At 34.5% G+C, this 25,144-nt stretch overlaps 1 protein-coding gene across 2 annotated transcripts in view; it reads left to right on the top strand.

Annotated features, from left to right (window-relative positions):
• Positions 1-19,629, top strand: part of Nup75 (nuclear pore complex protein Nup75) — a 31,023-nt gene extending 11,394 nt beyond the window's left edge. The window contains exons 5-12 of one of the 2 annotated variants that reach the window (XM_069834886.1): positions 1,154-1,425; positions 2,235-2,357; positions 3,364-3,582; positions 10,000-10,109; positions 12,365-12,582; positions 14,341-14,559; positions 18,713-18,812; positions 19,089-19,629. In XM_069834886.1, the coding sequence (XP_069690987.1) occupies positions 1,154-1,425; positions 2,235-2,357; positions 3,364-3,582; positions 10,000-10,109; positions 12,365-12,582; positions 14,341-14,559; positions 18,713-18,812; positions 19,089-19,374 (1,547 nt within the window). In that variant the 3' untranslated portion in view covers positions 19,375-19,629. The remainder of the gene's footprint in view (positions 1-1,153; positions 1,426-2,234; positions 2,358-3,363; positions 3,583-9,999; positions 10,110-12,364; positions 12,583-14,340; positions 14,560-18,712; positions 18,813-19,088) is intronic. The other variant, XM_069834887.1, reaches the window with a different exon arrangement.
• Positions 19,630-25,144: the final 5,515 nt, after the last annotated feature.

Genomic DNA, 25,144 nt, shown 5'->3' with positions numbered 1-25,144 from the left:
AGAGGAGAGTTGGACGACCTAGACTTCAGTGGGAGGACTGTATCACGAAGGACATCAGAAAGCTTGGAGTTAAGAACTGGTGGACGGTGGCCAAGGGTAGGGACTCATGACAAAGGATCCTGAAAGAAGCTGAGGCTCAACCCAGATTGTAGTGCTACTGATGGTGATGGTGATGGTGGTGGTGGTGGTGGTGGTGGTGATGGTGATGGTAATGGTAATAGTGATGGTGGTGGTGATGATGATGATGATGATGATGATGATGATGATGATGATGATGATGATGATGATGATGATGACGATGACGATGACGATGACGACGACGACGACTTATAGGAACTAAATGTTGGTATCTTTCCCCATTTAGGAACGGTTCTTGATCAATTCAAACTTATTGAAATACTTTTTCTTTTTGCTCCTGTGTTTTACGTCTAAAAATAATGTAGGCTATATCAATGTTGCAAATTTTATTTGATATCTCGCACACTAGAGGGGCCAGATAGGTTAATCCCTGGAAGAGGTAATCAACATTACCAAAATTGCAGGTAGAACAAGTGATCTGTTTGTGTTGTGAAATAAAATTGATTTGAGAATTTGATTGCAACTTCAAACAGCTTGTAAATAGTAAAGTTCACTGCTGGATAAACAAACTCACACATACACACAACGACAATGTAGTGATGTTGATTGGAAAGTATTAGTGGACTATTCTCTTCACTGAAAAGTTGAAGTTCAGTTTAGGATCACGTGCTGACAAGTACAGAATACTGTATGCAGGAGGAATATGGAAAGGTATTCCCCTTGTGTGAAAAGAATAAGCCACCAATGCTCATCTGTCCTAATTTGAGAGTGAATTGGAAATGCATTGCCCAATGTCGGTGTGTCCTGATATTCTAGAGTTGTCTGTCTACTCCAGTCTTCTTACTGTTCCTCATTGACACTCAACGTCCAATTAAGTTCTCTGTACCTTTGAAATATCTTCTGGATGGTAGAAGAATGGATATTAAGTAACTATAACAAACAGCTTCATCTCAGATACCGGTATCTACAAACTGTTCATCAGCCTGAGATACAATATATTAACTGCTTTAATAGTATACAGTATGTAACTTTTTTTCAATAATAGTGTAACAGGAACTGTTTGCTTCTGTTGCAGGAGATGTAGTACTTCCACAGTTAATGGAATGGATAAAATTCCATTTTTTTCGTTATGAACGTCAAGCACAAGCCATCTTGAATGCAGAGTATGGTCCTACAGCATTCGAAAATGGGGCAGAAAATGAACCGGAATATTGGAATACTGTGATTGGTCTTGTTCTTCAGGGCAGGATGGATGGTGCAAGAGCACTATTGAGACTTCATTCTTCATTTGTTAGTGAACCATTTAAACTTGTTGATCAAATTATGAGAACCATGCCAATGTATAGTGTAAGTATAAAAGGGAATATACAATAGTTTTTGTCTGAAAATGGTGCATTGTTTAAAATAGATAAAGTTTGTACTTTTTTCCATAGCTGTTAGAGTATCAGCTTTAGGTGTATGTAACGATCCCAATGAGTAGAATACCTTTCTCCCCCATTTTTTTCACCTGAAGACACTTCGAACATTGTAAATTCCTTATTCTCTAAGAGTGATGAAAAAGTCCAATCTTTACGTCTTCTAAAGGGCATATGGTCTGTTTAATATAATTTTGTATATAATCATTTACTTAAAACCAAATGAAGACCAAGCAGGAAAAACGCTATATGTCCACTCTGGCCACCACAGGGAAAAGAATCTTTGTATCTGTGTAATACTTTCTGGCCTCATGTACACATGCCTCATCAGAGATGAACGATTCATCCAACCACTACAGAGGTAACATGTTACCAACACAATGATTGCCCCCATCCCCCTCCTCAAACCATTCAATTATTTATAGCATTGTCATTGTATTTTCTTACATATTTATTCATAATATATCTGTTACCGCACCCAAGTACTATAAAAATTAATTTGACTTAGATTTTTGTTTGCTCATTTCCAAAGAATCTTTTATGTTTAACAGTGGAATAAATAGAGTTAATTTCATGGGCCAGATTGATCTGTTGAAACCATTTGTCTAAACACATACTTCAAGTGCACCACATAATATATCTCGAAAATAACTAAATCAGTTTCATGTAATTTCAATATATATCTACATATCTGCTCCATTTACTTCAATTTAACTCGTTTCTCATAATTTTATTTTTTAGGTGTATGGAGGATTATCATTGAAGGATTTCAATATGAGATGGAAAGGCTGGAAAAATGAAATCATATCGAAGCTTGAGTATGGAGCATTTTCATCGAGAAAGGAATTGGAACTATTAATGAAGGTTTCATTTTATACTTTTATTACTGTTTTATAAATTATTGAATGAGAAAATTCTTCTGAGTTATAATTGCTACACATCTGTCTAAAGAATTTTTTGGAACATGAGATCATACAGTATTATTCAGAACTAATAGAAAAACATAATTCTTTTGAATTTCGAATAAGTTGCAATTTATGCTAAATTTCAAAGTATTTTCTCTATTTCAAACATTTCTTGAATATTGTTTTATCATGTTATTGAAATCCGGATGAAAAAATGTTCATTGCTAGTTACAATATATCATGAGACATTGCTTGCTGTCACCTTAGGTGTCCATTCATTGATTTTTAGTTCTCATAATTTTTGCATTAAAGTTATCCACAGAAGTAGTCGTGGACATTGAATATTGTCATTTCATGCAATTATGCAGGTGACTTAACGAATAGTATTCTTTAAATTGCTTTATAGCGATTGAATTGAATTGTGAAAGAAAAATGTCCTGAAGGTCATTTTTTCTCTTTAAAATAGTTTCATCCACAGCCACTTTTGAAAATTGTGACGCTTGTCTGCTGGAACCTAGGTATATATATATATATATATATATATATATATATATATATATATATATATATATATAAATCACAAGAACACATTAAGTGCAAATTGCTATTTTATGCTTTCTCTCTCTGTCTCTGTCTCTAATGGCTTCATATACAATACTGTTAATAATGGAAGAATTTTGATATAGACACTCATTTATCCAAACACCTAGAGCAGTGGTTCTCGAACTTATTAACATTCATAGATGAGTATTTTCACGGACTCTGTCCAAGTCATCAACGAATGATGAGTAGGTTAAATGTTGGTAAGAAATTATTTTAGTGCTTTCATTGTCCGCTACAAAAATTAAGCAATGATTAACAAGCAAGAGAAGGAATGAGACCTTCTTTTTCTTCTAATCCTTTTGTGGAAAAGATAGGACTTTTCTAGTTGACTGTTTCACTGATTGCAAAACATTTTGTTTCAGTTGATGGCAGGTAATCCAGAAGCATTTCTAGAAGTGAAAGATCAGTGTGAGTCGTGGTACCAGTTCATGGCCTCGTGGCTACTTTATACAGAACCCACGGTGAAGTCATTTGATCTCAGTTATCATGCCCATCAATGCATTGCTAAATTTGGTGGTATTTCAAGCTTGAAGGAAAGTGACCTTATACTGCTTGCTCTTATGGAATCTGACCAACTTCAGGTAATTTTATTTAGATATTGGGCAATTGTCAAGTTTGTAGTTCCAAACATGATCAGATTTGCAATAGGTGATAACAATTTTTGGTATGGCTTACTATGGAATAGAAGAAAAGCTTGGCGTTTCATTTCATGGAGGTACATTACATAATTGCTAGGGACCCTTGCCTTTTGCGACACTTATTTTCACGATTTTTAAAAAGATATAGTCATTGAATTTTTAATACTTTTTTTACACGTGTGGAATAATTCTGCATCACTTGGTGGTCGCGAATTTTCCTGTTGTTTTTTTACGCGAATTTCGTGTTTTTCACGATTTTATCGCTGAAAAGTCAAATTGTTGCGATATTTTACATGATTTTGCTTATTTGATGCTGAAAATTTAGAATTGCATGCATTATGTATCTCCAAATTTGAGATTGCATCTTAACAACGAATTTGATTGAAAAAATAATGAATCGATTTTTAGTGGGCAATTAGTGCGATTATCGATATCCAATATGGTAGTCGATGTTTTCACTCACTTGGGGCACTAGTAGTTCAATTCTCACACGGCGATTGGAATGGAATGTGGTAGTTCAGTTCAAATCTCTTACTGTGGTCAGTGATGCCAGCAGTACCATTGCCTGATTAGTACTACTGGTTTCATATCATAATTTACTTAGTAGTATAAAATGTAAAATCTTATTTCTCTGTTCAGCTTAATGTAATGTAATATTTATTGCCAGATGGTTCCCAGCACTTTCATTAATGTCGTTGCAGTGCAATTTTTTCCTGCAAAGTTGCTTGAAACAATGCCGAGAATTCGCCGCTCAACAATGAATGAGTTATTGAGATTATTTTAACAAACACCTGCCTCAAATTATTTTTCATTATTGAAATACATTAACATTTAACAGTTGCAGTAATTTAATTATACTGTGTATACATGTCGTATGGGCGAATCCAGAAATGCATATAGAGTGTTAGTTGGGAGACCAAAGGGAAAAAGACCTTTGGGGAGGCCGAGACGTAGATGAGAGGATAATATTAAAATGGATTTGAGGGAAGTAGGATTATGATGTTAGAGACTGGATTAATCTTGCACAGGATAGGGACCAATGGCAGGCTTATGTGAGGGCGACAATGAACCTGCGGATTCCTTAAAAGCCATTTGTAAGTAAGTAAGTGTATACATGTGCCAGTCAGGTTTATACTCACGACAGAGAATTTCGATGATTTGTATTAGGTATGAGATCAGGGTTGGCTCATGCGCCAAATGTACGAGAATTTCATCCAAATGTAAGAAATAAAGTCTTATAATGATTACATACACAACTTTTACTAATTTTAAATGTATATATATATATATATCCAATGCCATCAGGTTGTATTTTCGACATTTCTGGTCTTCTCTCCTGGCCATGGCTTAGTTGTAACCCATTTCTGAGGTTGGGGCGCCTGGAAGGCAGAGTTACATTACCCCGATGATATGATAGGATGATTATGATAATGTGGTGCCAGGAGAGGTCTTAAATCTAAACTTAACCTAAATTCCAGACCATGGACGAACACAGGAATAATCCCCTTTAAGGAAAAATTCCTGTGCTCTAACCGGGAATCGAACCCAGGACCTCATGAACTATAGCCAGAAGCTCTGACCACTAGACCATGAGGCTGGTCCTAATTTTAAATATAATAATAGTAATAATAATAATAATAATAATAATAATAATAATAATATAATAATGCATAATAATTTACTCCCAACAATAGTATCAAATGATATCTTTACTAGCCAAGTTTTCAGAGTATCCGTGTGATAGAATTATTCTTCTCAATTTGCATTATTGACTTAACTATGCTCTATCATTCTGGGTACTCCAGTGGCATTGTCACATTTTGCTGTCTCTCCCTCTCTCCTCTCTCTTCCCTCCCCCTCTCTCCTCCCTCTTCCCTCTCTCCTCTCTTCCCTCTCTCCTCTCTTCCCTCTCCCCCTACCTCTCACCTCTCTCATTATTATTATTATACTAACAAGAATTGGCAAATACAAATCATTTCACTACAAGTGAAATTGGTTGTGTCGAGATATATGCTACATTGAGGCATGGTGTCCGTTTCAGAATAGGCTCAACGCAATCAGTAAGATCAAAATGATAATATTTGCAGCATTTATCGGGCACAATGAGAAACGCAAATAATATGTAAATTTTCTTCAGTCTGCAATGTGATGTTTGTGTTTTGAACTCGAGTTTAGTTTGGTTAGATAGAGATGCTTATCGTGGTATGGCATCAGGAGGATTAGATACTCTGTTTATGTCTGTTCTGTTGTTCTGCCATTCATTGCTGAAAAAAAGTCATGCCGAAAATAATAACTATTCATTCTCATGTAAGTATTTAAAGATGAAGACTTTTGTGTGTTTAATCGAGATGAAAAAGTTGCCATCTGCAAATTTTGCAGTGAATTGACTGGATGTGAATCTATAATTGCAAGAAACACATGGGGACTGAACTTTATAAGAAAAAAAGCACAGGAGCACTTCAGTCAAAATCAGTTAAATGACATTAGAAACATTACTTTGTAAGGCCAAAATAGCCAGGCGAAAAATAGAAGAATTTGTAAATAACATTAAGATATATGGATCATATGCAGAGACTAATAGGAAGGCAGGAAAGAGGAAAGATTGGAGAATGCTAGGTTTGCGGTGAAGGACCTAGCCTTGGACAGAAAACTATGAATGGATGAACATGACTTAAATGAAGCATTCATGTCTGCTAATATTCCATGGGGAAAGTGGACAATAGCAAGTTTAGAGATTTCTTGAACAAATTCTGTCCAGGTAGAAAGTTTATAGATTCTTGAACAAATACTGTCTAGGTAGGTTTCAGGTCATTACATCTAAGGACAGCAGGTTTAATGGACAATAAGTCCAATAATAACTCAGGTCTAAAAGAAAAATATCTAAACGTCTAAATAAAATTTATGTCTAATATGTAAATTTCTAAATAAAATTTACATCTAATGTGTAAATGTCTGAATAAAATTTACATCACATATAAATGTCTAAATAAAATTTATGCCTAATGTGTAAATTTCTAAATAAAATGTATGTATAAATCTCAAATAATTTTAACAATACTTACTAAAGAAAAGTTGATATTGTTACGATAATGAACATACGTTTCCTTAGTAATATGGTAACTTGTCATTTTCAGAAAATTTTTAGCAAAATGAATACATATACTGTTAATTCACATAAAGGTAATAGGATCTACTGGAGATGTTCTCTCAGAGACGCTTGCAATGCTACTTATGTCACCAATGAGCCATACCGGATTCAAATTTCGATGCCGGATTGAATCCTTATCAGTTTTAAGTTCTACCTCTCTGTTCCCCTTTGGTGGCTTACACTCATGTACTGTGTCACAGAATATGTGACAGTGGCACAATGTCCAATACTATGTACAGAGGTGCACTCATTACGAGTGACAAAGTGGCCAGGGTCTGATGGAATATGATGCTGATTTCAATCACGGAGTGATTACTTACGCTCATCATATTACTATGATGTACTGAAGTACATATGATATTTCCGTTCAGGAATTCTGCATTACCATATGAAAGAGAGGACATGTTTCTCTAGCTCCTGCTCCTCTTGAATGTGTTACAAGTGATCTATGTGTATAAATTTGTAAAAGTACATCTACATAATATGTGATATAATAAATTTAAAAATATTTATTACATAATTGTTACCAGGCAGTACATCTCACTTGACGATATGTGTCAGAGGAAGAACAGTTGTTTGTATTCATCTGAAGTCTGATTAGTGGAATATGTAGCTAATTGGCGATGTCTGCATTGGAGGGAGAAAGGAACTGGTCACCCTACCCCATTATCTCCTGGCCTAGTTACCTCATTGGTGTTACTTTTGAGGTTCAAACCTGTCTTAGGACAGTTGACTAAACAACAAGTTACTTTAAAATACCGCTACTATTTTTTCCAGACTGTATTTATAATGGCGAAAAAATAAATTTTAAGGATGACTGAAATTATCAGTTTTAGAATGTGGAGAATATTATTGTAATTGTATAAATACATTGATTTTGGTGTTAAGTTTATATAGAAATTTTATTTCTGGTTGTAATTGGTTATTAACTGCAAGTGGTCTTTTTCTCTGTGGTACAGGTATATATAGGCTCTGACATGAGAAGGTCCAAAGTCTATTCTGAGAGATGATGATACCTTACTCAGCTCACTATGATATATAATGATCTGAGAAGCACAAGGGACGTAATTCTGATCTCAGAAAACGAGGAAAATATTATGAATTTATGGATGCTATTACAATTCAAAAACCAGTTGTTAAGCTACTTTGTCATGATGGCCATGTTAAGTCACTCTGATAGAAAGTATTATTTTAAGTACATATTTTGTAAATGTAATCAGCATTCACGCCATGCCATCTCCAAGTTTATCGATAATCTAATAGCAATAAGTAATAAATATGGCTTGTCATTCTGTTTTAATACCGAGAAATTAATTAACAAACTTGCAAGAAGACCAACATTGCATAACAAATCGAACCTGGAGAATCCTACTTCAGTTAAAAGACAGTTTGATCTGCTCTCCTTTTCATCCTGGTTACATCCCGATCAGAAATGTAATATTCTGAAATCTTCAATATGTCCCACTTTAATATACCACTTTTTCTCTATTTCCTCCAATAAAATTTCTAATGGATTTCTTCACGATACAGACAAAATGATCAAAACGACGTTAAAAGAAGTACTTTGTCTACCAACTGATACTCCTATCTCAATGTCTCCTATCTCAATGTTTTACACTGATACTAGGTTCAAAGGTCTTGGCGTACTTCGTGCATTCTGGGAGGCCCACCCTCAACAAGTTAATAATAATTGCCAACTATTATCTTCCTCAGCAAATACCTATATTGATAACATACGCGATTTCGACGCTGATCTTTAGTCCTCAATAGCCCAGTTGCCACTTGCCCACTTGAACATGACTGTTAACGATATAATGAATAAAAGGGGAAAGATTGATCCATGTAAAATACGGAAAATCTTATGCCAGGAAGAATACAAGAAATGGTGCTTACTACCACAGAAAGGCAAAGGAGTCTGTTTATATGAAGATTACACTCCAGCCAATATCTGGGATATGCATCACAAAGGTCTTTCAACGTCTGAGTGGAGAGATACTATCAAGATGACAGTTAATGTGGTCCCAGTATGTGCCATACCAGGCAGATCCCAAGACAGTAACCGCTGCAGGCGATGCCACAGCGGGCATATATTTTTTTTTGTACAGACTCTGATTTAGTTTCTTTAAGAGAAACTACTCCCTTATAGGGGTGCATTTAGACAAAATTAACAACTTCTCTCCTATATAATATATTTGTATTAAACTTTGTGCAGAGGTTACAGGTAGCATATATTTTTTTGTGTAAAACACTGATTACGTTTATATAAGAGTAACTACCCCTTTATAGAGGATGCATTTAGACAAAGTTAATAACATCTCTGCTATCTAACGGATTTTTATAAAACTTTTCATAGGAGTTACAGGTAGAATATATTTTTCTGTGCAAACTTTCATTACATTTATGTAAGAGAAAATACTCTTTTATATGGGGTGCTTTTAGAGAAAATTAATATATTCTCTCCTTTATAACAGATTTTTATGACACTGAATGTAATGTCTTCAACTCTTGTCTCAATTGCATCAAGCAAGTACTCAGAATCTGTAGATGTTCTAATGAATTTTTATATTGACCACTGATTTCTAGATTTTTCGAAATATTCCATAATTTCGATGCACCGTTAATATTTATATTACAATTATTATTATTATTATTATCATTATTATTATCATTATCATTATCATTATCATCCTACATAGTCATCTGTCTCTACCATCTTCTAATTCAGTTCTCTATTTGTCACTCTTCATGCAGTAAAGCTATTATGGTCCCTGCAAAATAAGAGAAGGAGATTTTGTCAGGAGGGACCCTATAATTTCATAAATTTTTTATTTCTCTCTCTTTTATTATGTATCACATTGTCTGTTCTAAAATTGGTGAGTCTGTATGATATTATTATATAAGAAATGTGATGTGTCTGCTTGTTAATATGTCAGATATATCAAGAAGACGAATGTTGGAATGTTGAGGAGTTTGTGAACTTTCTGATACACCACTGTATTCATGATTTCCCATGTTCTTACTTTTAGTATTCAGACTTATATAGAGCACAAAAAAATAAACATTAAATTGGTTTGGACATGTATTCAGAATGGAGGAAGGAGATGTCCAAGAAGGCTTTGTAAAGAAAAATCTAGACAAAATAATGTGGTTTAAAGCTGAAATATTGCGATTTTTAGTATTTTAATGCATTGTTCTTTTCTCATTTACTATAGGTAGTTAATTTAATTGAAGAGACATCCGAAAATGGCTGGTTTGCAGCACATCTTACCCATCTTCTTTATCTTTGTGGCTGTTTGAAGATTACTGATAATCAGCAGACAGAGTAAGTATTCCCCAATTATTAAAGTCTTGTAGTGCCGTCTCATAAAACCAGTACAGCAAGTTCTGTGTAGTCTTGTTTACAAGAAAGTTAATTTACATGCTGGTCATATTTCTTTGTTCTCTTCCGCTATGGATAAGTATAAAGTGGAGGATGCTAGGATTGGGCTTAATAATCATAAAAAAATATATACATTACATATTGAGGTTTTGAAAGTAGAGAGATGGTATTTTGGTAATGTATGCAACGATATGCCATGAGATTGCTTGATGTTTGCCCTATAGTTTGAATAAATCTCAGAAAAAAAACACAAACAGATAATCAGATCAAGCAGGGTTCGAACTTCGAACCCATGCCTAATGTAGTCTCAGAGTATGAGTCATGCATGTCTTCCTTCGACAGTGACCATAGCTACACCTTACCTGTCGAGAGGAAGTTATTTTCCAACTATTGTAATGATGATAACGAATATGAAGTGAAGAGTGACAATGGAATGATGGAAGGGAAACAGGAGAACCCTGAGAAAAACTCTCAGGAATCTTGCTTTGTTCACCACATATACGACTCTGCCATTGCTGAGATTTGAACTCAGATCTGCATATAAAGACGAAAATGGAATTTAAAATGTGTTCTGACGAAAGTGGTGTTAACAAACACATAACATAATGCCTCATTTTCTGTACAAAAAAATTTTCATTCATTGATAATGTTGTATTTGCTGAGTTTACTCTAGTATATCCTAATGTTAAACATAATCAAAAAGCTATGGCAACAGATTATCTGGTAATACATTTTGTGATTCTGAAATTATGGCAGAAGGGGGGGGGGGGAGTCATGTGAGTGAACAAAAGCAGAATGTTTGGTTAAAAATATGTTGGCACCAAAGAGCGTTGCCAATTACTTGGAAGTTTTAAAGAACCCAAAGAAAATCAGTATTCTTCTTTATAGCAACCGATACTTTGAACAAAAGCAACAGGAAAATGTTTTCAGTCTGCATCCAGTATTTTGATACATGTAAAGGTATTGAACCCAAATTATTCAATTTCGTAAAACAAGCTGGGAAATCTTAATGAAAATTTGAAGTCTAATTCTCCTCTTATAAAACATGTTTCTTCTTGTGCTGATAATGCTAATGTTAATTTTGGAAGAAAACATTCATGCTGGGTTGCAAGAAAACAGACCTATAAATAATGTATTCCTCCATTAGTTAGTGGACCTTTATAGTTAGTAGATTGTCGGGTTGCAGAAGAGACATTTAACAGGTCACTAGTTATTGGATCGTTAACCAAGCATCTTTGGATTTTACAAGTGACGCAATAGGATATAAATGAATAAAAAGTGAACATTGGTTGCTTGACTGATGTGAGAAATTAGTTTTATTGTTGCCAATATTTGCAGTAAATTAATACGAACCAGAAAGAAATCAGGAACAGAAGTTTCAGTGAGAAAGATAAATGTACCTATTTGTTGTTATAAATAGCACACGAGTGCATTAATTTTTTGTAATGTCAACATACATGCCCAACTTGGACTTAGGCCACAAAGGAAAAAACACTGGAGGAGGGGAGTTTGATCCAGTGCTGTGGATTGGACTTCAGCATAGCTCAATGGTGAGAGTGCTTGTTACGTAGAATCAAGGACCCGGGTTCAATCCCCAGCTCCGAAGCGAATTTTTCTCCTCTAATATTAATAAACATTCAGTTATATGCTACTACATACTTGAGAAGTTTGCATATATCTTCCTTCTATTTTATTAAAAATTCCTTTTTTCCAAAAACAAATCTGGCAACCCTAGTTGTCATATAGAGCTTCTTATAATCATTGGGGTAAGTTTTCCTATTTTAACTAATGAAGTAATGAAAACAAAGACTGAAACCAATGTAATGCCTATGTAATTTGAGACTTTAAATCTATGTAACATGTATATTTTGTACAATTGAAAACAGTCAATCGCAGCTGCTTATTACACAGTAAACCTAAGATCTGCTATTAAATAATTATACTCTGGCTGCTGTTTTAGCTTCTCACTCAACAAATCAACTATACTGCAGTACTTTCAGCGGGAAATCATGAACAATTTTGCATATATTTGCAGCTTTGTACTAATCAGCTACCACTCTCTTTTCGTTCACCAAGAAAACTAAAAGCTTGTATTATTTTTACAGCCTATTGTAATCATTTTACTTTATGTGTAAAACATTGAAATATGTAATTACCAAGGGAAGTAAAATATGTTTGTTTTATTATTTGTTTATCAGTGTAACTGCGAAGTTGGTAGAGCATCTGCTTCTCGATTATGGAACTCTTCTTATGTGTCATCATTCCCTATGGCAAGTTGGTGTCAGTTACCTGGACTGCTGTTCTGTAGAAGGCCGTGCTTGCATGGAAGCCCTCCTCCCAACACTGCCTCTTGAATCTGAGAAACGAGCACTGAAAATAATTCAAGTGGCCCGTGAGAGAGACTTACATCATATAGGTTAGATTATTTACATTTGTTCGCTTGTTTTGCATTTGGATGCTATTGTAGATTTTACTCATTACTTGAAGTTTTCTTCGACTTCTAAGGACCATCCACAACTCTACATGAGCTCACATAATAACCATTCAGAGCAGATGACACCAGATTCTTCAGCAGCAACTTGTAGACCTTACATGTTCTGAACATGCTGCAGAGATTGTGCCATGTTAACAGCCACTTACAAGGGATGCGAGAATTTTGTGCTTCAGTAATAATTTTAGTATTGTGTCATTAGTTTTGCTTTGTGCTGACTAGATCTCATAGTCAAGGAAAGCCTCTCCAATCTAGTGGATGTGTAGTATTAGTGTTCATTTATATTATTAAAATGGGTTTGAAAATATAATGTCTTCAGTGTTTGTGAATAATGTCATAGAACAGATTGCAGAGGCTGTGGGTAAAAATAAGAGAACTGTTATGGGAATCATACAAGAAAAATTACCCATATCGAAGAGAAAAGGTGAAAAAATAAGACTGCCACGGAAGAAATGTTTTGTGTATGTCCACTTTCGTTCCTAGCATAATTAACAACAAATATTGCGAAGCATATTTTTTTTCTTACATGTGGATTTTTCTTAAAGGGGTATTTTTATTTAATAAAAGCAAGGAATGCCTGAAAGTACAAATAAAACATCCTTAGGCCATTTAACTACGTTATATTCTAAAAAATACCCATTAGATTTAATATTAATAATAAATTTTTGCAAACATAATATGATATTTTCAGATAATCAGAGTAACATATTTTTAAGTGCTGTAATTAAATTTACAATTTTCGTATACAAACAATAACATTTCTACAATCTTACTTTCGATCTTTCAATCAAGATATTGATGCATACTACCCACTGCAATATATTGCTGTTATCGTTGCATCGCTGTTATTTCCAGCGTGACTCCTCCTCTTTGCTTACGCCTTAGGAAGTGAAGGCTCTATAAAGTCTAGGTAGGTAGTATTGTTCACCATTTTTGTTCTTTTGTTGCTGAGCTACCAGACGAGGAATCTATTTGCCGCAGCATTAAATATTATCATGTCATAGCTCCTATGATAATAAATCAAACGCACTGTAATTGAGCATATAATTGAGTGGCAAATAACGTCCTCATGTGCTTTCTGCGAACGCCAATGAAAGAACCAAAATGGCGGGCGTTTATATTAAGTATTTATCGAGCCTTAGGAAATGCATAATGTCATCAGCAGCGAATGACAAGACACACACGTTTAAATGCAGTCGACCTGCAACATGATTGGCTGCTGGAAATAAGAATGACAAGACTATATTGTAACACTGGCGTGACTATACCTTGTACAGAAATTGATCACAAACATTTGGAACAGGTTCGAAATTTTGGTAAAACCGGTTGTATATTTGCAAATCCATTCAAATTTATTCCTTAAAAACGAATTTTAAAGTGAGGTTCTTTAAAACCAGAAATCAGTTACATTGTTTTTATATAGATCTTCCAGGACTTTGAAATCATCCCTTAAAAAGAGGAACATTAAAGTGAGGTTTTACTGTATTTTCCCGAAGTTGGAGCAGGACAAAACGTGAAGGAATTACTGATATCATTGTTGTAGCATATTTATAGAACACCACTACTTATTAAGTTAATAATTTTAACAAGAAATTTAAAATTCGAATCTGAATATTACATCAATATACTGCACAAACAAGTACAGATTAGTAATTCAAATATATTTCTATGTAATTGTTTCAGTTGCAAGCATCTGCAAAGTTATGGGTATGCGTGCATACCAACAACATAGACTGGGCAATGCTCTAACATGGGCATTGAGGTCACAAGATGCTGGTTTCACTACATACCTGGCAACGAAATTCCTTGAATTGTATACTCAAGAAGGGAAATTTCATTCCATGGATCTTCTAGACAATCTTGGTTCTTGTATGCTTGTCAGTGACAGGCTTACATTTTTAGGTTAGTATATTAAGAGACATATTAAAAAAAATGTAATTTAAGACATATTAAAAAAAAATGTAATTTAATATTGGGATCATTCCATACTTCTGGGAGTGGCGATTTTAATGTTTTTATTGTATGATTGAAAGCCTTATATAGTATTATTTTAAAATACTTTTGAAGTTCTATTTGTTGCAATGTGAGAAGGATAGGGAAGAAATTATTATTTTAGATATGGTTAGTCTTTTCTGTAACTTTGTACAGTGAGTACCAGTGACAATTCCCGGTGTTTCTGGTGATCAATTTGTGGCAGCAGGTTCCTACCTTCCCCCTTGCTGCTTGTATCCACAGACTCATGCAAGCTTTACCAGATTAAAACTTATGTACTACATTATTTTAATAAATTTTAAAAAATTTTCGAAATTGGACATCAGAGCTTTGTGACTAATCACTAAAGATACCTATTTGACTCTTCTCATGAGTTTGTCTCCCCTTATTTGCACAGCTGGTGAATCCCCTAATGTTTAGCTTGTTTTATCACTAGACTTCGGATTTTAGGTTAAATGCCTACTTTTTTCTGTAGAGATAAACTAAAACTAGTTAAATATCTTCACATTTTATATAAAATATGAACGTTTGTAAGTGATTTTATGGTCCCTAAAAATGCCTATTTTGCCCATTGAGACCTATTTTTAAGGTTTTAGAGTCTAAAATTGCCTATTTCTCTTTGTTATATTTTTAAATTTTCGTGTAGCAGTGAAAGGGAAAGTTTTGAATGTCATGAGATGGGTTTGGTTCAAATATTCTGTAATAGTTTGGTTGTAGTAATAAAGAAATTCCTGGAAGGGTTTTGTTTAGCACTTGAGCAGACAGTAGGAATGTGATTAATTGGGAAGATGTACTAGCTCTCCTTAAAGAAAGCAGCATATCAAATATTGCTAGATTTAAATATGCATCCATTGGTTCAATATCATTGGGAAGAATTTTTTTTTCGCTTATAAAATGGTTCTAAGCAAAGGCAATTAGAGAAAAACATTGTTATGTATTGCAATGTCAATTATGAATAAAGTGTTAATTGCAAATTCATTGGTAAATTAATTAATTTAATTGTAATATGAGTATATATGTATGAGCAGCCTTAGAAAAATTAGACCATTGAATTCATTAAAAGTTACGTACCGGTATTGATAATTTAAGACTTAACAAAAGTGTGTATGTGTGATATAGATAATTTTGGGGGACAGGGATTCATCAACCATACAGTTTTTAGGTAGTGATCTCTTTCGCTCTTTCCCTCTTGACATGTACACAATAAGAGCTGACTCATGAAGGATAATATAAACACCAGTTATAAGTGATAAATAGAGTACAGTAGACTCCACCCCCCCCCCCACACCCACACACACGCACGCACTTTTTTTTACTGTTTTTGTCTCTATATACCGTAATGGTTAATATTCACTAATTAATTGTATTTTTATAGTTACTGTAGTTTGTGTGACTAGAAATTACATTTTAGCTGCATAAAATTGTATTTTTAGGTGCCTAAATCTATGTTTTTAGTGCCTATTTTGATGAGTTCAGGATCTATTTTAGGTGTCTAAAAATTGGTTTTTAAGTAAAGATTAATTTTTTTTCGTCCTACAGAATTCATCTGTTATGATAACAATGGTTATTAGAGGAGAAAAATTCTCTCTGGCACTGGGGATCGAACCCAGGTCCTTGGTTCTACATACCAAGCACTCTAACCACTGAGCTATGCCGAAGTTCAATCCACAGCACCAGATTGAATCCCTCCCTTTGTGGCCTGACACCAAATTCGACATGTATGTTGAGATATTAAGTCAACTGCCATTATACAAGAAGCGCACTCAATTGAGTGACTTGGTGGCCAGGATTGTTACCGTAACAGATGAATTCTGTAGGACCAAAAAGTTAATCTTTACGTCCAACAGTGCATATACTGTGGAATTCTGGCCACCAAGTCACTCAATTGAGTGTGCTCCTTGTATAATGGCAGTTGACTTAATATATGTCAACATACATGTCGAACTTGGCGTCAAGCCACAAAGTGAAAAACAGTAGAGGAGAGGGATTCGATCCGGTGCTGTGGATTGAACTTCAGCATAGCTCAGTGGTTAGAGCACTTGGTACATAGAACCAAGGATCCGGGTTCGATCCCCGGCGCTGGAGCAAATTTTTCTCCTCTAATAACTATAATTTTTAAGTGCCTAAAAATACGAGGTCTATTTATCACTTATAACTGGTGTTTATATTATCCTTCATGAGTCAGCTCTTATTGTGTTCATGTCAAGAGGGAAAGAGCGATAGAGATCACTACCTAAAAACTGCATGGTTGATGAATCCCTGTCTCCCAAAATTATCTATATCATTGTCTTTGGCAACCTTCTGTAGAGGCACACAGTGTGTCGGCTAAGGATAAGTGCAGTTTATTATATTGTGTTGTGTTTTGCAATGTGTACATATTCAGTGGGTGAACATGTACAAACAAAAAGAAATCATGTAGTAGAACAAAGAAAAACTTTAAACGTAAATTTCTGGCTGCTTAATTCCGTGTAGTTTAGTGAATAGGTGTAAGTATCACACAGAATGGGCAATACTTAACTTTGTGGAGGGTGAATACCGAATATTAATAATATATAACACAGTATCTAAGTTTTAATCTGGCGAAATGCCATGAGTTCGTGGATGCAAGCAGTGGTAGTAGTGGGGCAGCTCTGCCATTGATTGGCCAACAGAAACACTCCTGAGTAAACAGAGCATATACCTGGTGGCTAGCAGCACTGGCTATGAAGGAATATAAATAAATAACAAGCATTAATTTGTACACTCACCTACTGATAACAACTGTCTTCTTTGCGTATTTTGCATATTGCTGCTTTACTAATGCCTAATATTTTGAAGGCCCTTTTTGTTGGTTTTTCTGACGATGTCATGATACCATTCTTCTTCTTTGTATCACAAAATTTGATATTATTTGAGTCTTCATGCTTGATGAACATATTGTGATTCGACTGGGCTGTGATGTATGTGACTGTACTTACTGTGTACTTATTTCTTGCTCAGCAGTGTTTTCACATTTTGCCACAACATGGCAGGTCTATGGTACATTTACCCAGGTTATAAGCAAAATTTAAAATGCAATAATTATAAAGAGACTGATTTCTTATGTTTAGTAATTGTGATGCTTTTACTTTGTAAGTGATCATTGACACGATGTCATGTTAAACAACCTGTTTATTTGTCCAAATGCAAGATTTTTATTTTATGTAAATAATTGAAGGGGTGAGAATGAGATGGTTGAAAGCCACACTTTAAAAAAATGCGTTGTTTTTTTTTGTCCTACCTTATTTCTTACACATATGGGGAAGCTACAATTAAAATATTATAAAAATTACTCAACAAATGACGTAAGTATACACCGAAAAAATTATGATACTGCATCTAATAGCATTGGACTCTAAACCTTTAACACATTCTGCTGTAAAATTTTGTCTGTGTGGCTTAGGACTATATCATTTTCACATTTTTTTATTTCTACATTGTCAGCTGATGGGTATTGCTAAGGTAGTTGAGCATTGGATAAAAACATTGTATTAATTTATTATTCTCGAGTTGGTAAACTTCACAATTAATTTTCAATTATCAATTTATCAGTTAAGTTTGTTTGATTGCAGTTAGAGTGGTGGTTTTCTTATAGACAAAATAGCTTCAAATAAGCATTACAGGTTTGAAAACAGTAAGGAGATCCAGCAGTGTTACCTTAATAAAAGTTAAATATTATTAGTGATTTTGAGGCAAGTCAACAAATTATGGACGCATGCGCACACACGCAGAGAGAAGAGAGGGGGGGAAGGAAGGAGGGGAGTGTGCGCATGTGCGCATAGGGAAATAATCCACTAAAAAGTTAAACCATTACTGCCACAAATATTCGTCATATCAAAAAAGAAATAATAATAATAATAATAATAATAATAATAATAATAATAAAAATAAAAATAACATAATATATGATAAAAATTATTCTGTGTTCCTCATCTTTTTGAGAAAGTGTTGTATCACCTCTTCGTTTGAGAAGCAGTGTCTTGTTAAACCCATTAAAATGAAACATATATTCAGTATTCTATATATATTGTTTTTTTCCCCCCAGGAAAATATTGTGAATTTCATCAGCTGTACAATGCTGGTGAATTCCGAGATGCAGCTGTCTTGCTGGTGTCACTCCTTGCTTCCAGACTTGCTCCTAAAAAGTAGGTGAAAATATTAGCAAGGAAAGTAAATGAAAAGACTAAATATGCAGAGAAAAAATAGTTCTTTAAAACAGAATAGTCAAATGTAACGAATGCTGGTAGATCGTCATGATTGACAAATTTAAAATTTAAATTTTATCATCATCATCATCATCATCATTATATTTTTAGCCACTGTGAATGGTCCCAGTCAGTATCACATCCTGTAGCTTTACTGTTGTTATTTGAATTTTAAATGAGTCGATAACAGTATTATAATAAAGTTTTATTTTTCAGCTTTTGGATGACGTTACTGACAGATGCATTACCTCTTCTAGAATCAAATGATATTGTGCTCACTTCTGAAGACACATATGAATTATTGAACTGTATGGAGGAACTTCTTGCAGAAGGGCAGATTTCAGAACCTGCAGGAACGCAAGGAGGTGATAAAATAATATCAACACAAGATCTGTCAATTGATACGAATAATATTGTGGAAGAAAAGGTTAAACTAATCAGATTAGCTCTGGCACGCAATTTAGCAAGATCTCTGAATCATGAGGGTTGCCTCTTGGATTAACTGTATTATTTGTACTGCATTTATACTTGTCACGTTACATCTGTACCGTATAAATTCAAAATTAAATTACGTGTAAATCATTATATTGTTTAATGATAAAAACTTGTGTCATAAAGTTTTTTTCTTACTTTTGAAGTTCTGTGTCACAAAGTCTTTTCTTTCTTTTCAAGTTCAGACATTTTACCTCATCGAAGTGCATTACAATGACCATATTTTGCCTGTACTTGGTAAGTTTCAATAAATGTTTCATTCGTATTTTGTCATCAGAATTTATACAGAGTAGGCTAGTCCTTTTCAACTTTGAAGGATTTTATATATTATTTTAATGTACCAAAGTACATATTTCCATGCAGATATTCTGCGTCATCATACGATGTAAGAGTAATGGAACGGATTTTGCTTAAACTTCCATTAATATGTTGCATTAAAATAAGACTATAGTAGAACTCCGATTTTCCAAACATCAAATATCCAGCTCAATTTTTAGGACATTTAGGAATTATTTATTCATTGACAGAAAATACTTACCTATACTCCTAAAAAACTGCGCAGTATGTTACAGGACATATTCACTCCTGCACAGAGCAATGACCTTGCTCCCCTCTGCTACCTCTACTTCTAATAAGAACAGTGTGAGTCACAGCTCACTTTCTGTTGTATTTACAGTGTTGTGCAAGTGTTCAGTAGTGTGAGTCCAATATTCCACCATTAAGATTCTGCTGCTGTATTGAGTTTTGAGTCGAATGTCCACAAAACGCAAACAAGTAGTGTTATCAATGAAAAAAGTGAAGATTATCGAACAGTTGAATGAAGTGTTTCAGGGAACCAGTTATTGCAAATGTTTGGTGTCGGAACCTCTACCATTTCAGATATAAAAAAAAAATGGTTCTTCAACTTTGAACTTTGTATCTGGCCTCGACTCGCAGAATGGTTATTTAATGATGCTGTATCAACTACAAGGTTATTTAGCATTGATGGGATTGGTGATAGCGGGATGGTATTTAGCAAGATGATGCAGAGAGTTCGCTGTAGATACCTGACATTCCCCTTATGGTTGAGAAAAACCTCAGAGAATACTCAACGAGGTAATCAGCCCAAGTGGGAATTGAATCCACACCTGAGTGCAGCTTCTGATTGGCAGGCGAGCATCTTAGCCAACTGAGCTACACCAGTGGCTTTTGGATGGGTTTGCTTTTTCCATAATCAACTGCAAGTGATTTTTTACTTTGGCGCAAGTGTGATGAAATTTCAATCGAAAATCACTTCGAAATATGTTTTTTTATATATGCTTTCAGTGACATAAACAATGGGATGTTTCTCCCAGAAAACTTCATACTTCATGCACTTAAAAAAGTTTACACCCTTATGTCTAGAGTAGTGACTATCCCGTGTTGAAATTGATTGAATGTGTCCGTCCCCCCCCCCCCCCCCACTAAGTTTTTGCCACAATTTGTAATTTTGTTTGGCCTGTTGGAATGCTTCCCTCTTTTATCTTCAAGAGGCAAATTGGTTTTCATTCTTTTCAACCATGTTTTGCACCCTACGAGGTGTAATACTACATGTATTACCGGTACATAGAGTCTTTTGACAAACCTGCACCCTACCATTTTCCAGAAGTAAGTAGTAATGAACTGAACTCTGGCAATGGGATACTTCTGGTGTGGATCATCTTTTTACTTCCCTACTTCAGTATGATATTTACGTCAACAGCATTTCTTTATATGTAATGGTCAGGGAAAGGATTTATATGTAAATACATATTTACTTATAAAGCTAATATAATTTATATTTTGCATTATCTTTATGTTTCACAATGTGTAGGGTTGAAAAATCCTACTTTTATTTTCCATATTTTTCCATATTTTAGAGTTTAGTACATATTTTCGTTAATTTCCATATATTTTCCATATTTCATATAAAACAGTCCATATTATATTAGGTTTAACAATAAAACAAAACAAAATTCCATTAACTTTTAAAAATACATTTCAACAATAGAGATTTAAACACATGTTCAGTAATCCCTTTAACATCAGAGTTATTTGAAAATTAGCAGTCCTATCAACAATGGGAAAGTAAGTTACAAAACTGTATTAATTTAATTTAAAATTTTTAACAGACTTCAGTTGTGCAGCTCAACAGTTAAATGCCAGTCAGAGTACACATAGGTTCAGTTTTGTAAATCATACTATAAAGACGGTAAATATGCCAAAAGTACGTCATTCAGTCAATTTAAAATCAAAACTAACAAGTTACATTTCAGAATTTAAAGAAGATGGTTTATCAACTGACAATAAAATATTATTTTGTAATTTGTGTCAGTGTGCAGTATCATCTACACAAAAGTTCCTGGTGCAACAACACATTACAACTAGTAAACATCAGGCCAACAAACAACTAAATTCCAAGCAGAGACAATTGTTTTTAACACAACCAACAACATCGAATGTAAGATCTGAGTTTAACATCGACCTGTGCCGTTCTCTCATCTCTGCTGATATTCCTCTCTACAAACTAAAGAATAAGGTCTTCAGGGAATTCCTTGAAAAATATACTCAACATACAATCCCGGATGAGTCAACACTTAGGAAGACGTATGCTCCATCCATCTACGATGAGACAATACAGAAGATAAGAGATGAAATTAAAGATAGTTCAATTTGGGTTTCCATTGATGAGACTCCCGAAAAAAGAAGGTAGACTTGTTGGTAATGTAGTTATCGGTTTGTTAAGTGAACAATATTCTGAACGAATTCTTTTACATTGGGATGTTCTAGAAAAGTGCAATAACAAAACTATAGTTAAACTGTTCAACGAAGCTATGGGTATCCTGTGGCCAAAGGGTATTATGTACGATAATGTGTTATTCTTTATTAGCGATGCTGCCCCTTATATGGTCAAAGCTGGACAAGCATTATCTGTTGTATATCCTAAATTGACTCATTTTACTTGTGTGGCGCATGCATTTCATCGTGTGGCAGAAGTGGTCAGAGACAATTTCCCTAAAGTAGATTTGTTGATTTCATCAGTGAAAAAAGTATTTCTCAAAGCTCCCAGTAGAGTTAACGTGTTGAAAGAAATGTACCCTGAAATTCCATTGCCACCAAAGCCAATTTTAACTAGATGGGGTACATGGCTAGAAGCAGTTGAATATTATGCCGAACATATAGACTCTATTAACAATGTTCTCCTTGCATTGGACTCTGAAGATGCAGTCTCAATTGATACTGCGAAAACAGTTACCTGTGACATAAGTGTGAAGAATGACTTAGCTCACATTCAGCATACATTTTCATGCATCATAAAAACGCTCAAAAGTCTCCAAAATAGGCACCTTTCACTATCTGAAAGTTTTGAAATTATAAATAGTACTGTGGAACAACTGAATCGTGGTAGAGGTAAAGTTGCAGATGCAGTAAGAGCTAAGGTGGACACTGTACTTTCAAAAAACCCTGGATATGAAGAACTACAAAAGGTTGTTGCTGTGATGAGTGGTGAATCAACAGTGAAGATTAACTTGGACTTATCCCCAGCAGACATTGTGAAATTGAATTATGTACCAGTTACTTCTTGTGACGTCGAACGCTCTTTTAGTCAGTATAAATCTATCCTCAGAGACAATAGAAGAAGATTCACTTTTCAGCACTTGAAAGAAATGTTTGTAACCTATTGTTATGGTAACAGACAATAAAAATTGTGTTTTGTTGAAACTACATTGGAAGATAAGGTACGTCCATTATATTTTTTGTTTAGTTTGATTAAAATGTACCAATATTTAACGTACATAGTCATTTTTTTATAATTTTAAGTCCATATTTAATTCCATATTTAATTCCATATTTTGGTAAAAATAACTACATATATATTTACATATTTCATATATTTTTAGTCCATATAAATCCGTTCCCTGGTAATGGTGTACCTCACATTCCTCGTATATGGTGCTATCATTAACACATTCTTTGCAGTAGACGTCTACACAAATACTCCAATTTACACTAACTATATACCTTATTACACAGTCTAGCCTCTCATTCAATATTTATCCTACATTTCATTTTCTATTCTCTATTTGTTCAATAATTCTAATATTATCCCCTTTTCAGTGCCATCTCTAATATTATATACTATTTTGAGCCTTTTTTCCCCCCCCTAACTAATACTTACAAATGATTTTTAAGGAACCCGGAGGTTCATTGCTGCCCTTACATAAGCCCGCCATCAGTTCATATCCTGAGCAAGATTAATCCACGTCCCTCAAATCCATTTTAATATCCTCCCATCTATGTCTCTGCCTCCCCAAAAGGTCTTATTCCCTCCGGCCTCCCAACTAACACTCTATATGCATTTTCCTCCTAACTAATATTCATTAAAATCTCAATTTCACTTTTTCCTGTATGTTACCACATTTTATTACTTAGCCAGTTGTTTTTTTTTTTTCATTGACCTTTTCTCCTACCTTTCTCTTATATTAATTTACTGTTTCAATCTTTGTACTACTTGTTATCACTTATGCAATTCTCTTAACCTTTTTCTTTATTATTATTCACTTTTTATTTTCACTCATTTTTACTTCCACACTACCCCAATTCCTTCCTTACTATTCTCACTCACTATAACTACTTTTACTCTTTCTCTTCTCATTTGATTATTCTCTTATTTTCCTCCTTATACTTCCTGGTCTTTTTCCGGTTACACTTCTTGAATACATCCCCACATTTTTTCAGTTGCATCTAATACCTCTAAAATTTTAATTTCCAAATCCTTAGCTGTCGCAGGTTCTGACCTTTCTTTACTGTTCATCTCAGTCTTATTTCTAGCTCTGTTTTTCTTCCTATTTGTTTCCTCTTTACTTTCAATTTCATTATCTCTAACACTCACTGAATCTATAAATGAGTTGTCTATGCTGGTACTGTTTTGAATGGTTTCTTCTATTCCTCTTGTATTTCTCCCTCCCCACACTTTCACTTGCATATACTAGATTTCCATTTATACTCGCACCCTTATTCCTCTCACTTCCCAACCCTGATTTCTCTTTTTCGTCCCCCTACTCACCTCTTTGCTAGTGCCCGTATTCTTTGTTACATTCTTGTCCGCATTTGTGCTGCAGTGCACTGCCCTTACTGCTGCTCTCCAAAGATTCGAATTCACATTAAAAAGCGTGATCACGTTGTTTTCTTTTCCATGTTGTGTCATCATCTTTACACTTCCTCTTGCATCAGTATGTGGGTTCTTGACCTGGCTACTATTCTCTCCTGTTACCGTGTGATGATCTGTGACTATCAGTTGTTTCTTGCAGTTGAGATGACTTTTTTCCACCATTTCTGTTTCTTCCCTCGGTTAACATAGCTATCATCAACTGTCGCCTGTCTTATTGCTTCTCTCTGCAAAACCGTAATATATCCACTGGTCTCTCGCTTTCTTCTAGTTCAAATTCTGGATGATCTTCATTCCTTAGGCAAAACTCCAGATCATCCCATTTTCCGTTCAATTTCAGTTTATCTTTGTACATTTTAGCAAAGTGACCTTTCGCCCTCGCTGGTTTTATATAAGGGATGTTTTCTTCTATTTCTTACTTCAAATGTCATCTGTTTCTACTCTCACTCCTGAACGTCAGAGCCGTCCTAGATTCCTACTTCAATATACTGATGAGCCAAAGCTTTTCTTTGGTTGTTATAATTAAACCTGTAGAACGTTTGCAACAGCTGAATTTTATTATTCACAGGTACATTTCCACAGGAAAACTTAGCCTACATTGACAACAGAAACT

Source organism: Periplaneta americana, chromosome 9 (genome assembly GCF_040183065.1).
Source record: "Periplaneta americana isolate PAMFEO1 chromosome 9, P.americana_PAMFEO1_priV1, whole genome shotgun sequence".
Taxonomy (NCBI): Eukaryota; Metazoa; Arthropoda; class Insecta; order Blattodea; family Blattidae; genus Periplaneta; species Periplaneta americana.
Note: the sequence above shows the minus strand (reverse complement) of the source record. Positions and strands in the feature narration are given on the sequence as shown.